This window comes from Protomyctophum parallelum (assembly GCF_964188405.1).
Source record: "Protomyctophum parallelum genome assembly, chromosome: 16".
Lineage (NCBI taxonomy): Eukaryota > Metazoa > Chordata > Actinopteri > Myctophiformes > Myctophidae > Protomyctophum > Protomyctophum parallelum.
The window spans coordinates 34,327,749-34,343,661 of record NC_139711.1 but is presented as its reverse complement, the minus strand read 5'-3'; the positions used below and the strand labels follow the sequence as shown (position 1 = coordinate 34,343,661).

The 15,913-nt window shown below is 41.2% G+C and overlaps 2 protein-coding genes across 4 annotated transcripts; both read right to left on the bottom strand.

Annotated features, from left to right (window-relative positions):
• Nucleotides 1-62: 62 nt before the first annotated feature.
• On the bottom strand, nucleotides 63-5,807 carry ttc9c (tetratricopeptide repeat domain 9C). Of its 3 annotated transcripts, none has more exons than XM_083785697.1 (4): nucleotides 5,678-5,807; nucleotides 2,804-3,151; nucleotides 2,274-2,456; nucleotides 63-1,126 (listed from the first exon to the last, which is right to left on the bottom strand). In XM_083785697.1, exons 2-4 carry the CDS (start codon nucleotides 3,129-3,131, stop codon nucleotides 924-926), a joined length of 714 nt encoding a protein of 237 aa, XP_083641823.1. In that variant the 5' UTR covers nucleotides 3,132-3,151; nucleotides 5,678-5,807; the 3' UTR covers nucleotides 63-923. The 3 variants fall into 3 exon arrangements, with proteins under 3 accessions (XP_083641823.1, XP_083641825.1, XP_083641824.1); XM_083785699.1 differs by having other exon boundaries at nucleotides 63-1,100; XM_083785698.1 differs by having other exon boundaries at nucleotides 2,804-3,136; nucleotides 5,678-5,771.
• Nucleotides 5,808-8,710: 2,903 nt separating this feature from the next.
• On the bottom strand, nucleotides 8,711-14,299 carry LOC310873075 (high-affinity choline transporter 1-like; the record flags this gene model as incomplete). The annotated part of the gene is made up of 8 exons (XM_083785362.1): nucleotides 8,711-9,568; nucleotides 10,458-10,675; nucleotides 11,209-11,362; nucleotides 11,757-11,900; nucleotides 12,276-12,424; nucleotides 12,674-12,829; nucleotides 12,992-13,105; nucleotides 14,116-14,299. The coding sequence occupies 8 exons, from the start codon at nucleotides 14,297-14,299 to the stop codon at nucleotides 9,068-9,070; spliced, it is 1,620 nt and encodes a 539-aa protein (XP_083641488.1). The 3' UTR covers nucleotides 8,711-9,067.
• Between the last annotated feature and the right edge of the window lie 1,614 nt (nucleotides 14,300-15,913).

Below are 15,913 nucleotides of genomic sequence, written 5' to 3'. Positions count from 1 at the left end.
CATATACAATCACAATTTTTGAGGGGATGAGACGGCTTTGAGCACTGTACTAAACAGTCCTGTTGCTAGGCAACCGCTCCTGTATGCCATTTCTGAGCCATCTTCAGCACACTTTGTCTTTTCCACTCTACCTGTCCAATATACTCCAGAACTCCCTTGAGTGTAACCTTCCTTCAACTCAGATACGAACCTCTCTTCATGCACACCTCAAGGCTGTAGGAAGATGTTAAGCATAATTTATGGTTATGCAAAAATGTGTTGTCACTTAACCACAAAATGCGAAGGAAAAGAAAATGCCAATGCGACTCATGTCAGTGTTTTTGTTGAAAAGGTACTAGCTGACCTGGGGCCTTCACACATCATTAACTGCCAAACAGCGCCATCTACAAATGGCTCAGACCGCCACGGTTTTAGCCCTATGCGGCCCCTTTAAGAAGCGAGACCGACAAAATTGAAGAACTTCCGGGAACACGGAAACATTTCCTGTCCATGGCAGAAAAGTTTAATAGGAAACATTTGCAGGGTTAATACAGTTTGATCCACCCATCCCTCACCGTATCCGTCTGTAGAAGGCGGATCACATGGTTATTGGTCATTGGTTATGCCAATCCCCCTTGTACTGTAGTGCCATGTGTCCCACAGCCTGGGGGGGGAAATGAAACCCCAAGTCTCCACTGTAGTGGGCAGAAACCTTTGCCACACGCCTTCCGGACGCAGATGTCAAGACGTTTAGGAAGAAATCAACACGGTTCTCAAATACCAGTACATCAAGCTGTCTAGCGACATGTTGCACAACACTCCGCTAAAGCATAATAAATTAGCCTTTAGCGAGTTGGGACAAGTCATAACAACAATATCTCAGTCTTGTTTTGTGTGATCTCTGCCGTGTCAGTCTCTGTCAGAGAGGGACGGCGAGGCTTGTTTTACTTGTTCGCGACATTTAGCTGGCAGACCCCCGTCACCAGCTGGCGGACTCCCTCACCAGTCCCATTGCTCTGGTTGACCTCTTCTGCTAAGCTGGTCCTCGAGCTGGTGGAGAACATGCCTTGATACATTGCCTTCTCCCTCTGCAAGTCCTGGTTCAGCTTCTCCTCTGCCCTCTGCAAGTGTTTCCTCACATTAGCATCTGTAATAGACGCAAAGTAGAGTCAAGTTGCGCCCATCAACCTAATGCATATCGCCATTGGCAATCAGCTGCCAATCACACTGTCCTGCACATGCAAGTATCCTTCAGTGGTGTAAAGTAACTAAGTACATTTACTTAAGTACAATTGAGGTATTTGAACTTTACTTGAGTATTTCCGATACTACTCCACTACATCTCAGATCCAAATATTGTACTTTTACTCCTCTATATTTATTTTAAAACTTTAGTTACTTTGTAATTTTATTATTACAAAACATACATTAACCACTTCAACCTTATACATTTGAAAAAAGCAGATCTACAACCTCACATTATGTTGCGATGCAACGCATTGTGAGCTTGTAGACCGGCTATTTTCTAAAGATTTATATACATCGTTAGGGTGGCTGTGGCTCAGGAGGTAGAGCAGGTCATCCAATGATGCCTGGGTCGGCAGTTCGAATCCCGAATCCTCCTGTTTACGTACATGTCGAAGACACTGAACCCTACATTGCCTCCAATTAGTTGGTCGGTGTGAGCTTGCCACCATTGGCGTGTGAATGTGGGAAGAGGACGCTGGCGTCGACTGTTCGCCGCTTCACCTCGCAATGTATGAATGAATGGACCATTGTAAAGCACTTTGAGTAAGCACGTAGTGCATAGAAAAGCGCTATAAAAATGCAATCCATTATTATTACATTTGAAAACTTGAAATGGGACATTCTGCATAATGAGTATTTTAAGTAAGCAAAGAAAAGCTAAGTTACTATGTTTACCCAGGGTAACTGGACTAAGCTCAAGAACTTGTTTACAGCCAGGCCCTGCTCATAGAACATTTTATGGTAGGGGTTCAATGCCTTACTCAAGGGCACTTCAGCGGTGGTAATTTTAACGTGCCGGTCCGGGGATACGAACTAGCGACCTTCCAATATCAAGACCGCTCCGCAAACCGTTCGGCCACCGCTGCCCCAAGTACATTGTGATGTCAATACTTTTGTACTTTTACTCAAGTACATTTTGAATTCCAGACTTTTACTTGTAACAGAGTACTTCTATATTGCAGTATTGCTCCTTTTACTTAAGTAAAAACCACATTTGTGTAGATATTTTGCATGAAGTGTCAGAAATGAGTCAGATCTTTTCTTACCATTGGGCTGCCCCCTGCTGGCCTGAATGAGGTACTGTTTAGCAGTCTGTGCATCCCCTAACTCCAGAGTAGCCACACCAGCCCTGTAGAGAGCTTTGATGTCTGCTGGCCGCCACTGCAGGACACGCAGGCTATATTCTTGCACGCGAGCATAGTCGACACTTGGTCTCTGGAGCAAACAGGCTGAGATAAGAAAGGGGAAGAAAATGCAGAGGCATGGGAGGTCATTAAAGTAGTAGTAGGAATAGGCAACAAATCAAATCAACCCACGTATTAGCTACAGGTAAGCACAACAAGATAGCACCATCAAGTAATGCAACAAGTTGGCATGGTGCATTACCAAACATAAAATGACTTGGTCTTTTAATTCTACTGGATCTCTTTTCCACTGACTGACCCAACAACAAATTGTCAATATAATTAGTCCTAGTTTTAGTCATCATAGCTTCGTTTTTAGTTTTCGTCAGCGATTTTTGTTTCATCAACACTGACTGGAGTAAACATTAAAAGTATTCATAATTACTACATGCCTGCCAGGTTGTTGTAGCAGTCCACTTGTGTTTTTCTCAGCAGCTCTTCTTGTGTCGCTGAGAGAACAGGCATCTCCGGTCCAAACCCTTTCACTGCCATCATCACATCGGTGTCAATGGCTCGGAGGATCAGCAGAGCACGGTGATAGCGGCCGATGGCTGACCGGACGTTCTTCTCTTGGTAGAAAGTGTTGCCTTCCGTTTTCAGCTGGGCCGCTTCTTGTAGCAGGGCTTGAGGTTTGACCCGGGTGGATTTAGACTTAATGTTCACCTCATTCACACAAGCACTGTTGGCTGCCGCTGTCCCAAGCACCTCTGGGCCTTCCATGTCAGCTGTGGACCAGATTCCTATGAGATTATTATTAGTTAGACTAACTGAATCTAGAATCATTTGTTCTGTAGAAAATAGTTTAAAGAAGTAATTATGCATGGCATGCCATCAGTGCCCATACCCTGGGTTGGGTTGACAAAAGGGCATTTCCGTGTTTGCATGTCCTCCCTGTGTCCACTGGGGTAGGTAACCTCACAAAAAGCATGCAGCAATCCTGGTCTCTAAACTGCCTCCCCCTGGTAACCTTGCAGTGGCCAGAAGCGAATGAGTCTGTCCTAAAAGCCAGGCTAGAGGAAAGGAACTGGTTGGAAAAACGTGTTCCTTAAGTTCCATGCGCTATGTCCTATCGGGGAAACTTCCCACTGTCAGGTGAAAAGAAGTGGCTTGGACTCCTCGTGCATTGAAGGAAGCATGAGTTCAGTCCGTTGCTCTCCCCAATTTGCAGAGAGGGTCTAGTGCCCAGGATTACATGAGACAATTGACACTGGGTGAAAAAATCGTGGGATAAACACAAAATTATGCTCATTTACAAAATCAGTAACCGGAATGCTCGCCTTAAAGCACCCTAATTTCTTTCCATCGACCACTCTGTGGGGCGGTTCTTGTATTCTTGTATTTGTTTTACTGAGAATAAGGTTAGAAATAAGTTTAGAGTTAGGCATATTTTTTACTGGGGTTAAGTTCAGGAATAAGGTTACGTTTAAGCATAGTGTACTTCCTAAACTATGTTTAGGAAAACCAGGCTGAGCAGTTCCACTGGCTGTATGCCCATTGCCCGGGGTGACTGTGTTTTGAGGCGAGCATTCTAGTATCGAAAAAAATCAAGTCTCATTCTTCTGAGGTCACAAGGTCAGTTTGATTGATTGAATACTTTATACAAAAGGATAACACAAAAAAAACCAATGGAATTGTTTCCATTGTGATCCTGTGTATTCAATTCATTGAAACATTTAAAGAAATACAATAATATACAAAAATATATAAGAGATCAACACTACACTAGTAGCAATAAAAACATACACAGTACATTGTACAGTAAACATTTGGGGGGTGGGTCATTTCTAGGGCTGCCAACACTCCTGCATTCTGCAGGACTCCTGCATTGTCTGGGCAGTGCATGCATGCAATCATACAGAGTAGAGATGTTCACTGAAATAATGAATGGTTATCATGCGTTGACACTGACAGACACTAAAGGCCTATTCATAGTCTGGATTTTCGGTGGTGAGGTGACCACCGCTCCGGTGGTGTGCTGACCACGTGAAGAGCAAACCACTGCCACCGCTCCAGCCCTTCTCTCTGTTTTTACTCACCACCACTCAACGTTATTTCAGGTGGTCACCTCACCACCGAAAATCCAGACTATGAATAGGCCTTAAGAGTTGCCCACCTGCCCACATCTGAAAATGTCACTACACTTAGATCCGCGGAACGTGAGCGAATCAGGCTGGAACCCAGGCTAGCCCTACCAGGCAAGTGCTCGTTTTTGAGGGGACGCAACAGAACAGTCTATAAACACAACACGAGATATCCCGTCTAACACCTGAACGTCTGTCTTCTGGTCTGTGGAATGTAAAATAAGCCGTTTTCACTGTTGCTACACTTAACCTACCCGGTCAATGCCAAACTTTGCACACTCCCTGGATGCCAATGATGAACCTCTGCCCCAAATTGTCTAGAACGGCCTGTTATAGCACGACCATGAATGCAGTATGCAATTTACGTGAAATCTTTCATGCACTTTCCTACTGGGCTGAGGAATATATCCCACCCTTTTCACATTGGCCTGTTATAGCGCCACCAACAGGTGGATTTTTGCAAAACACATTTTTGAAGAAAATGCCTCAAATAATCCAATTGCCATCAAAGGCATAAGAAGAAATGACACCCTTTTCACATTGGCGCCACCAGGAGGCCACAACCTGACCTGGCCTGGCGGAGATCTTTTTCTACTTAAAGATGGGTAAGATTACATTGCATCACTCAGTCATTAGGCCTACTTTTTGCGTTTTAATGGCTGATACTGTACATTTTTGCTACTAAAGCAAGCCTGATAAAAGTATCAAACTCAAAATTCACCAGAATTCACCAGGAAATTACATGCACCAAAACATCTCCTGGATTCTTCTCACAGTCCAATGTTGGTAGCCCTGGTCACTCATTTCTGGTGTTAAACTTAGCCTTTATACAGGGACCAGTTACAAAATGCAGCCTGCAGGTACTCTTTTATGGTGGTTTTGAAGGAGAGGGTAAGGGATGTTAAACTCTAGTTTCTGTTTTGAAAGTATGACGTGTTTTGCCACATAATGTATCTGTAATAAACCAACATGTATCTGCGTTCTGCGATATGAAGAGAACGTAAACAGGACCTCCTCTCCTGCAGGGTGATATGCTAGTTTACACACACACACACACACACACACACACACACACACACACACACACACAACACACACACAATGACAAACATAATTTTCTTATTGTAGCATGCTGACTTTACGTCAATGATACGGTCTGGTTCAATATTAAAAATATTATCTCACCTCGCAGGCAACTGTGAATTGAAATGTACAATGATTTGCAGACAAGTTCTTCACGTTGACAACATGATGAGTTGATCAGGTTGATATTAAACTGATCATACTGGATGTTGTTCCTGGTTGTCTTCTTCAGTGGTCGAGACGTCTGAACTTGATGGTTTATACTGCCACCTAATGCCCCAGATGTGTCATAGCAGGGTAAACTGTAGCCAAAACTTAACAGGTAGGCTACAGACATTATCTAGCAAGTGTGGAGCACCCTAGATTCGAACCCGGGACCCGGGTGGGAAAACTAGATCTACTGCTAGGCCCTTGGCCAGGGGAGAAATAGGCTTTTAGGGTCTCAGACTCTCAGCTGCTCTGCAAGTTGCAAGGCAAGCACTGAGTCTGACGATATACAGTGGTGGAAGTACTCTTAACTTTTTATCTTTATCTTAAAGGACAACTTTAGTTTTTTTCAACCAAGGTTCATGTTTTAGGTTGTTATTAGAGAAAGTAAAAGATGAGTGTTATTTTTTTTCCATTTGCTGCTTTCTTTCGTTTTAGGGATTTTAGCTGTTTTGTACAGGGGGGCGGGGGCATTCGAGCATGGTGCTAAATATGTATTTTTTTACAAAATATTATGGAGATTTATTTTTTTATTATTTACTATAGCCCTAATAAACCCCAGGTAATTACATCTGGCCACAAATAAATCACAAGATCTACTGAATGTGAAGGTAGCCTACTGGGGGGAAGCCACACTGTGTGTCATAGGCAATGTCAGTTTGACACATTCAGTAGATCTCGTGATGTTTTGTGGCCAGATGAAATTTCTAGGGGTTTATTAGGACTATAGTAAAAAATTAAAAAAGAAATCACTATAAAATGTTGTAAAAAAATACATATTTAGCCCCATGCTCGAATGCCCCCGCCCCCCTGTCAAAAACAGCTAAAATCCCTAAAACGAAAGAAAGCAGCAAATGAAAAAAAAAAGAACACTAATAACAACCTAAAACCTAAAACATGAACCTTGGTTGAAAAAAACTAAAGTTGTACTTTAAGTTGTGGCAAAACCACAGCATAAAATACTCTGTTACTACTAAAAGACCTGTATGCAAAAGTAAAAGTGAAAATGTATTGGCATCAAAATTACGTAGTACCAAAGTAAAAGTAGAGAGAGATTACTAAAGGTTTTCAGAATTTGTCACACAGAAATTGCTGATCTGATATTAACCTAAATCTGAAAAGTTACCAAAGCTGTCAATTAATTGTAGTGGACTGGAGTAAAACGTTTTCACAATATTTGCCTCTGAGATGGTGTAGTAGCAGGCTATAAAGTACATGGAGCGAGAGAGGGGGAGGGATTGATTGATTGATTGAAATATTTATTAACAGTTTGCACAATTACAGTACATTTCAAGCACAAACTCAATACAAAGACTGTTAACTGTGAGTGGACGACCCAATTAAGCATTACACTTGTTTACAAGAGGGTCCACCTTGTTCAATTCATCAAAACATTTAGAGACATACAAATAGACACTTCTATATAGTCAAAGAACAGAACGGGAATTCATCATAAGGGAGGTAAAAAGGGAAAAGAAACATACAGTGAGGGCAAAAAGGGGTGGGCGGTGGGGGGGATTCAGATTTTACGGAGGGCAGGCCAGTTTCGAATTGCAGCCGTCCGTAGGTGCCCTTTGAGAGCGGTTTTGAAGGAGTCAAGGGATTCGCATGTCTTAATGACTGTTGGTAGGTGGTTCCACATTTTGGTGGCATAGGAGCGGGTTGTACATGGTTCGTTGCACTTCCTCTGGTGTTGTGGGTGTGGACTTCGTTAACATTAACAAAGTATCTAGACAGGTACATGGGTATCTTGGTGATGTATCGAATCTTGTGGACCAGACCCATTGCAAGATGCTGTACTCTGTCGTCGAACCTAAGCCATTCCAGCCTGTCAAAGTGGGCAGGGGTGAGGTGGGTTCGGGGGGTGAGGCCAAGTAGGAGCCTGACCAGTTTGTTTTGGGAAGTCTGGAGCCTAGTTTTAAGGGCCTTTGAGGTGCTGTGGTACCAAGAGGTGCATACATAGTCAAAGAAACCTTGTACGAGGGCTCCTGTTAAAGGTATATTCAGTGATTTCACTCAAAAAACCTTAGGTTTCGTTTTTGGCTGTGGGACCCAGCCTTTCGTCCAATCAGGATAGAGAGTCAAAAACGAAACCTAAGGTTTTTTGACCCCCAGGGGTTAACTGGGGACAGGGAGGAACTCCTTATATGGTCAGCACACTCTATAGTAGGGAGGATTATCACAACAAAACAAAAAAATAAGTGATATTTGAATTAAGTGAAATCACTGAATATACCTTTAAGGTCTTCAAGGTGTTTTTGTTGACCAGTGAGGAGATCCTGTAAAGGAATCTTGTTCTTTTTTTATTACGTTGGTGGCTGGATGGAGGTTGATTGAATACTTTATTAGTTTTCAGAAAAAAGCACAGGAAAGTACAGTTCAATACAAGGTCTGTTAAGAGGATTTAAACCCAAGAAAGCCTATTGGGCTTGTTTATATTGGGGTCCTTCATACTCAATTCATCAAAACATTTAATGACATACAAATATACAGTAATCTGCAAAAAAAAATAAAAGAAATAATAAGAGGCAAGTGCTCACATTTTTGCCAGCTGGTTTAAAAGCGTCTGGACAGCATGTTCACCTACATCTACTAGCGACCGTAGTAGCGACCTAGTGGAAAAGGCTTCCTCTCTAAGCCATAAAACATAGTCTGAACAGCATAAAAAACATATTCTGAACGCCGCAAAGTGAAGCCGTATTGGCTGCATTGTTTACTATAGGCTATCAATAGGCTACTGGTGAAATAAACATCAGAGATGCAAGTTCCTCCTCTTGCTGGTAATCCTTGGTGGCACAATGGTCTGAGCATTGCGAGTACCAGCTGTCAGGTACTAGCAATGCGAGTACAAAAATTAAAAGTCCAAAATTCAAAATGTACTTCAATAAAAGTAGTATTAGTATCAAAATGTACTTAAAGTGCCAAAATAAAAGTACTCATTATGTTATAAATATACATTATACATTATTATTAAAGTATCGAGATTATAAGGAAAACATGGAAAGCGACAACGCTGCACTATTAAACAGAGACCTCAAAGATAGAGATGGAATATGGTATACACAGTCCAATAAGTAGTTGCTTGCTCAACAAAGATAGTAGTTAGATGGATCCTGTAACAAACATGGCGCCGAAAGTGGTCGGATTTAGTGTAGCTCCACCACACTCGTTCTCTATTGAATATGTATTCAACACATTTTTATTCCTGATATGAATAAAATGTTATATTAACCTTTTACTTTTCTAAACATCAATTCTGCAACATTCATTTGTGATTTCAGACATTCAGTTTGTCAAATTGTCTGCTTCGGCTACATTGGTTGTTAAATGTAACTGCTGCAACCGCTGGGCCTTCACTTGGAATACATCCCACCTCTCTGGAAACAAGCCTCTGTTCAAAAGGAATGAAGTCAGGGAGGAGAACAACAAAGTGGCAGTGATGCCGGACAGCATGGAGAGCGTCCTGATGGGAGCACACTGAACGTAAACGCCATCCTCCACAGTGCAACCCGGGAAGTGAACGACAGCTGGTAACCCAATTGACGGCTCCCCGCACAACAACCTCAGCGACACCCCTACCAGTAAACCCATAATAGATCCGTAGCCATTCGAGACACTGAAGAAAAGGACACAGACAAGTTGAGGGAAGAGGATGTTGTAGGCTATGTCTGCTCCCAGGAACCAGAACACCATGATGCTATTGTCCAGAAAGGTGAGAGCTGTACCGGCCATGCCCACCACTACCACAGTGATACGGATCACCCACAGGAGCTCTCTTGATGAGGCCTGGAGGGGAAAGGAAATAGGAATTCAGATGGAAGAAGCTGAAAGAAGTTGGGCTTTTCTCGCCCCTTCTCTCACAACGCTCTGGCTTTGATAACCACTTAAACCTAGACTTAGTAATCTGGACCAAAGTTGGCTCTGTACTGCTTTTTTCTCCGCCTACACCAAATCTCTTTGCCAAAAATAGTAGATCTTACACAAGCTCACAAGCTTGAAGATCTGCTATTTTAGGCTAATATTCCCCCCAGAATATGGATGCTGGGGTTCAAGTGGTAAACTGCTGTCTGCTCACGTGTCCCTCTCTTCATCCTCACCATCTTCACCTCTCGGCTTTAGAATGTTCAATCCATCCACTGCAACCTATACTACAACTACCAATTATAACAATAGTGTAACTGCTGGTGACAGTTGGTTCTGCAATCATTTCATTAGTTTGAAGTTTGTTATATTCTTTATTTATTGTTTGTTTATTTTGTTTGGATTTCATTTGGTTATGGTACTTTTGGTTATTGTGCCTTTTTCCTGTGTTACTCGTCTTATAATTGAAATGACTTGAGTTTTGTATCACTGTATTTATAATTGACCATAAATTTAAATTAATTTTTATTGTTGATTGTACTACGGAAGTGACAAGTTTAATGCACAGATTTTATTAGTGAAACTATGAAATTATTCGATGATTGTAACTGTATTTATTCTATATCCTTATAGTTTTCACGGTGTTGGAGTAAATAAACACACCCGTCGGGACCACCCAACCTTCATTCATCAATCGAGGGCCGCTTACAAATAGTTTAATTTACACCCAACAGCAACTTTATTTGCTAAGATGGTTTGTTATTTCACCCCTAGAATATATCTTTTTCCTATTGACTGTTTAAATCCACCTCACCTGGCTCCTCAGGATGTTCTTGTAGATGTTGGAGGCAAAGATGGCGGCGGCTGAGAGCAGAGCCGAGTCAACTGAAGACATCACAGCGGCAGCCACAGCCCCGATGCCGAAAATGGAGATGTAAGAAGGGACCAGATACTGCAGGCTGATGGGCAGAATCATGCCTGCCTCCCCACGTTCATATGGAGAGGGTGAACCGTATGAGGTCAGGTTCCAGTCTAAGATTCACAGATAAATGGGATGTTGGACAAGGTGGTCAGTCATTGTCAAGGGCTTTTAGGTGGGTTTTGGCATAGAATGGGGATGTTGCCTCACTATCAAATACAGCTTGATAATATTGTCCGAATAGTAATGTCTGAATTTAAACAACAAGAGAGTATTAGAAGCTTGTTCACCTCTGATCAAAGTTAGTAGCCCTTGCATGGAACTAGTTGTGACAGTGCATTCCTTTAAATCCTGGCATGCTCTTTTTAGGGTGACACTGGAGGGCAACGTAACATGTTATCATGTGGTTGTCTTCTTCGTACTATTGTCATGTCCAGGGGCCGTACGAATAGCCAGGAGATCTAATTGTACATCAAGCCGGCCTCATGCTACAGAAACAAGAGATGCATGTTTCAGGCCACATGGCTCCTACTTTCTTACATGTTATTCTATATTATACAAATAGATTGGAAAATCCAAAAGGTGAGAATGGAAGGGGGCCAGTGATCTGTTCTCTATTATCATTATCCAATGCTCTTTTTTGTACCTGTTGATGCAGCTACTGCTCCAATCAGCACAGAAGGGATCCCAAAGATGCAGATGAGGACAGCTGCACAGAAGCAGGTCATTTTGGCAGTGGCTGCAGAGCGGGCAGACAGCGTCCTCTGGTGGAAGACTTGATAGCCTAGATTGCCAAAAGTCTTTAGAAAGAACAGTAGAAAACAATCACATAACATTTTACTCTGAAACTTTGAAGCATTACATAACACCTTTCAGACTTTCAGTGTTTTGGATTGAAAGCGGTAGGATAATGGTTTAAAAATACAAATGATTCTCTTACGTCTTAGAGAGAGAACATGACACGGAGGACATAATGATACATCTTAAAAATTCTCAGTCAGACAATATTATTTTCTTTGTCTGGAACAGATAAAACACTGATTCTATTTTCTGTCTGTAGTGCATGGCAAAACAACTCTTATTTCTATATAGAAAGCAGAGTTTTGTTCATAACTTTCATTATGAAATCTAAAATCAAGTTTTTTATCAACTTGGATTCCTAAATATTTACTAAGGCACTCTCTCCACACACACCAACAACAAGAAATTATCAATCCATCTCCATGCTGTTCCTCCATCCAGACTGCCAATCCAAGGGGCCTGGAAAGTAGCATTGAGAGCAGTCTTGGTGATGTCAACTGATGTAGGGTTCATCATGATGAAGGGAACACACAGCCACTACAAAAAACACAAGGATTGAGATATCATATCTGATCAAAGTGTTTAGAAACAACTTTACCATACAATCCATACTGATGTGATAGTGCTTGACTGGTCAAGCACTATTTTGGCATGCTCAGACCTTTATCATGGTAACATGAACACAAGAATGCTCGACCCAAAACAGTCGCCCCGGGGCAAATCCGCTCCAGAGCGTCTGTCTAGCACAATGTCACACCAGGACGTGTAATGTTCTCTTTCATAGAGTTTAAACTTTTCAGCACAACCTCTGTGAGACACACGTGAAGACTGCTCAGTCAGCAGATAGATAGAGATCATGTAGAATGTATATTGTTGCTTTAGTCGGTTGGTGAACACAATTCAGGTACTCACCATACCGAAGAATATGAGAATGAGTTGAATGATGTCTGTGTATGCTACAGAGTAGAAGCCTCCAAGCAGTGTGTAAATAATGGCCACTGCAGCAGAGATGCAGATGCAGACGGCATAGGGCAATTCTAGAATCACTTTCATGGTTGCGCCTACAAAGGTAATCCAGAACACATGCATACATTTAATATGCAAGTCAATTAGTACAGTATATTATATTCAAAGTGTGAAAGATTCATTTAGGAACACAAGATTCATAGTCTATAAGTATAACATGCAACAGTTTGTTGCGTGACAAAAGTTTGCATGCAGAGATTAATACTAGATCATGCAAAATTATTTCTTTAACATTTTCAAAGATACTGTAAACCCTTTTCAGAGTTGAATCTATTGTCACTTACCTAAGCCTATAAGAGTTCCAGTCACCCAGATTACATCGGATATAAGTGAAGCGAAAGACAGTATACCACTTATTACTTTCCCATACTTGATTTGAAATGGGTCCATCATTGTTACATACATTTGGCTTCTCATTGGCTCGACAAAGAAGAGTCCACCTTTATCAAAGCAAATAGAAAGAGGGATTTAGATGCAGTGACTATCATGAACTATTATTCTGACAACAGCATGCACAGTACACGTAGCTCTACCTACAGAATTAGTGGGTTCAGTGAACCTGATATCGAACAGTTTTGGTTATGATTAGAAACAAGGCTTGCCAATAACAAAGGACAGGGCTCCAGTTAACGGCATGACACTCCAGATCAGTCCCATAGTAGGGTTGTACGTTGCCTCTGTTATTCCGACAATGAAGCCACCTCCAACAAATGTAGCTGTGAGAGAGAGAGAGAGACACACACACACACACACACACACACACACACACACACACACACACACACTGTGCAAATGCACATTGCCAGCTCCCATTGCTGACCCCAGTTCTGACAAATGATTCAATGTAATTCTGTTCAGTAGACCCATAATAAAAACACAATTTCCCATAGTATTTGTGTGTTACCCACACTGTTGTTAAAAGGGCAGCCTCATAGTCCGGCAGCCGACAGGCTTCTTTTGTTTAAAGTGGGAAATTTGGTATATAATCTTTTTTATTGGTCTAAAATGTTGTCTATATAGTATAGGCCTACATACATTCATGAATCCACTTGCTGACCAGCTGTGGGTACTGGGAAATTATTTTATAGGGGTTTCTTGTGACCCTACCATTAACATCCTATGGCAAGCAGAATGGAGAGTCAAACTAGGGGGTTTAAATTTCATGATTCTGAATCCATTCCAAGCATTAGTTTTGCAGAAAATACACTCCTTGGGCTAAAAACAGCCATAGCCACATTTTTGCCTGCCATAGGATGTTAATGTTATGGTCACAAGAAACCCCAAAAAATAAATGCCCGATACCCACAGCCGGTCAGCAAGTGGATTCATGAATGTATGTATACTATATAGACAACATTTTAGACCAATAAAAAAGATTATATACCAAATTTCCCACTTTAAACAAAAGAAGCCTGTCGGCTGCCGGACTATGAGGCTGCCCTTTTAACAACAGTGTGGGTAACACACAAATACTATGGGAAATTGTGTTTTTATTATGGGTCTACTGAACAGAATTACATTGCCTGACAATATTTTAGGCCAATAAAAAAAATACTATATACCAAATGTCCCACCCGTCAACCCTGGCTGCCGGACTATCACTTATTTCAACTGAAATTACATTTAATATATAGCCTACTCTGTACTCTTATTAACCAATAGGTCTATATTAAGCACATTTTAATCCATAAACCATATGTAACTGCACACTTTAAATAGCACTCACCTGTCATAGTGAAGATACCGACTAACACGTTGATTCTCCGACTTGCCAAGAGTAGTACTTCGGTTTGATTCCCTGGGAAACTCTTTTCAACTCGTTTGGACTTTCCAGAGGCCCAAATGCCGGTTCCAAGCACCAACAAGTAGAAGAGTATCATTACAATCAATCCTGGAACATTGAAGTCCATCTTGCCTTTGTGAACTCTCTGAAAAGAATAGATAAGATATCTAAAAGCGCAGTCTGTGTTCCAGTAACCACTAACCAGTGCCCACCCTGTTGAAGGGTGCCTAACGGCTAATAATTTGAGACCTTGTCTAACGCACCCAACTTTTCTTGTGTTGATAGTTGGTTTTAGGCCATATCCTATATTGGTAACCATATATTTTTTCTAGAGATAGCTTACATATATGATTATCTCTCTCCTTCTCTTGCTCTCTCACTTGCATGCTCTCACGCTCTATCTCTCTCTATCTCTAGTGTATGCGCATGTTTGCACCCAGGTTTCTCGAGGACCAGTTCTCCTCCCACAAGGGATCCTTATCAGACTCAGAAGTACAAAATATGATAACTTTATACTCTATACTCTATACAAATTTTGTTTAAAACAGTTAAAGTACTGGAGTACTTGCTACTCCTGGTAAAATGTTAACAAATTCAGTTAAAAACAGTTAAAGTACTTGCTTTTAATAAAACAAAATATTCTAAAGTACAAATTACGAAGTACATTAAAGCAATGCATTGCTGTACTGTATCAGTTGTCTCTAAATGTTCTCTCTTTTGAATATTTTGTAGAATACTATTTAGTACAATATTATTTGTCATGTGATGATGCAACAGTGGTGGGCAACATGCAGCCTGTGGGCCAGAACTGACCCGCCAGTGATAATACAGTCTGTCTGTCCCACTCCCACATACAGTATAGTATATCCATGTGGAGAGTGAAATATGGGCAGGTGTTTCACATGCCTGGCGTATACAATACACCGTTTCTCTCCATATCTAAGAAGAGACCTTGAACTCCTCTTCTGTGAAAGAACTCTTGTTATATGTTGCTCTTTTCGAAAAGGAGTATGACTGTCCGTCATTTTTAATTAACTAAATGTCCTCTAAGTGCCACATTCAAGTATTTGGCCTGCCCAAAATGATTTACACAAGCATTTTATCTACACTTGTAACTTGTGATTACAGTGACTCGTGGTTAATCATAATTTGATCTGCACTCCTTTGCTGAATGTGTATTTGGCATATACAGTGAAATATGGTATCTGTATTTAACAAATGAAAGGAAATGTGATTTCAAGGGGGAGTGGTTAACCAAGGCTACAAAAATCCCAGGAGTGGATAAAGTAGATCATATATACAATCATATAATTGTGAGATCTAAAGGTCAGAGATCCTTTGACGAATGACTGTGAGCTTCAGTTCTTGACCGTTTCTCATGACCCTCTACCATATTGCTGCAAAAATAATACATTAAATGTATTCTTGTATACAAATATCTTTTTATTTTTATAGCACCTTTCATGACATGAAATGCAGCTCAAAGTGCTTAAAAAAAGCATAAAACAAGTAACAACATCAAATAATAAAATACAAAAATAGCTAAAAGGGCAGTGAATCAGGCAAAACAGTGAGAACACAGAAAATTAAAAATCGTTTAAAAGCAAGAGTGAAGAAATAGGTCTTGAGCTGTGCTTTAAAGCTATCTACAGAGGCTGCCTGTCAGGTGAAAAGAAGCGGCTTGGACTCCCCATGGATTGAATTTTAAGGAAGCATGAGGTCAGTCCTCTCCCCAGGTTGT

Coding starts and splice junctions, on each gene's coding strand:
- ttc9c (XM_083785697.1), bottom strand. CDS start 3,131: ATGGAAGGCCCAGAGGTGCTTGGGACAGCGGCAGCCAACAGTGCTTGT. Junction 2,457..2,803: donor CTGCTACAACAACCTGGCAG/GCATGTAGTAAT, acceptor TTCTTATCTCAG/CCTGTTTGCTCCAGAGACCA. Junction 1,127..2,273: donor CAGCAGGGGGCAGCCCAATG/GTAAGAAAAGAT, acceptor CGTCTATTACAG/ATGCTAATGTGAGGAAACAC.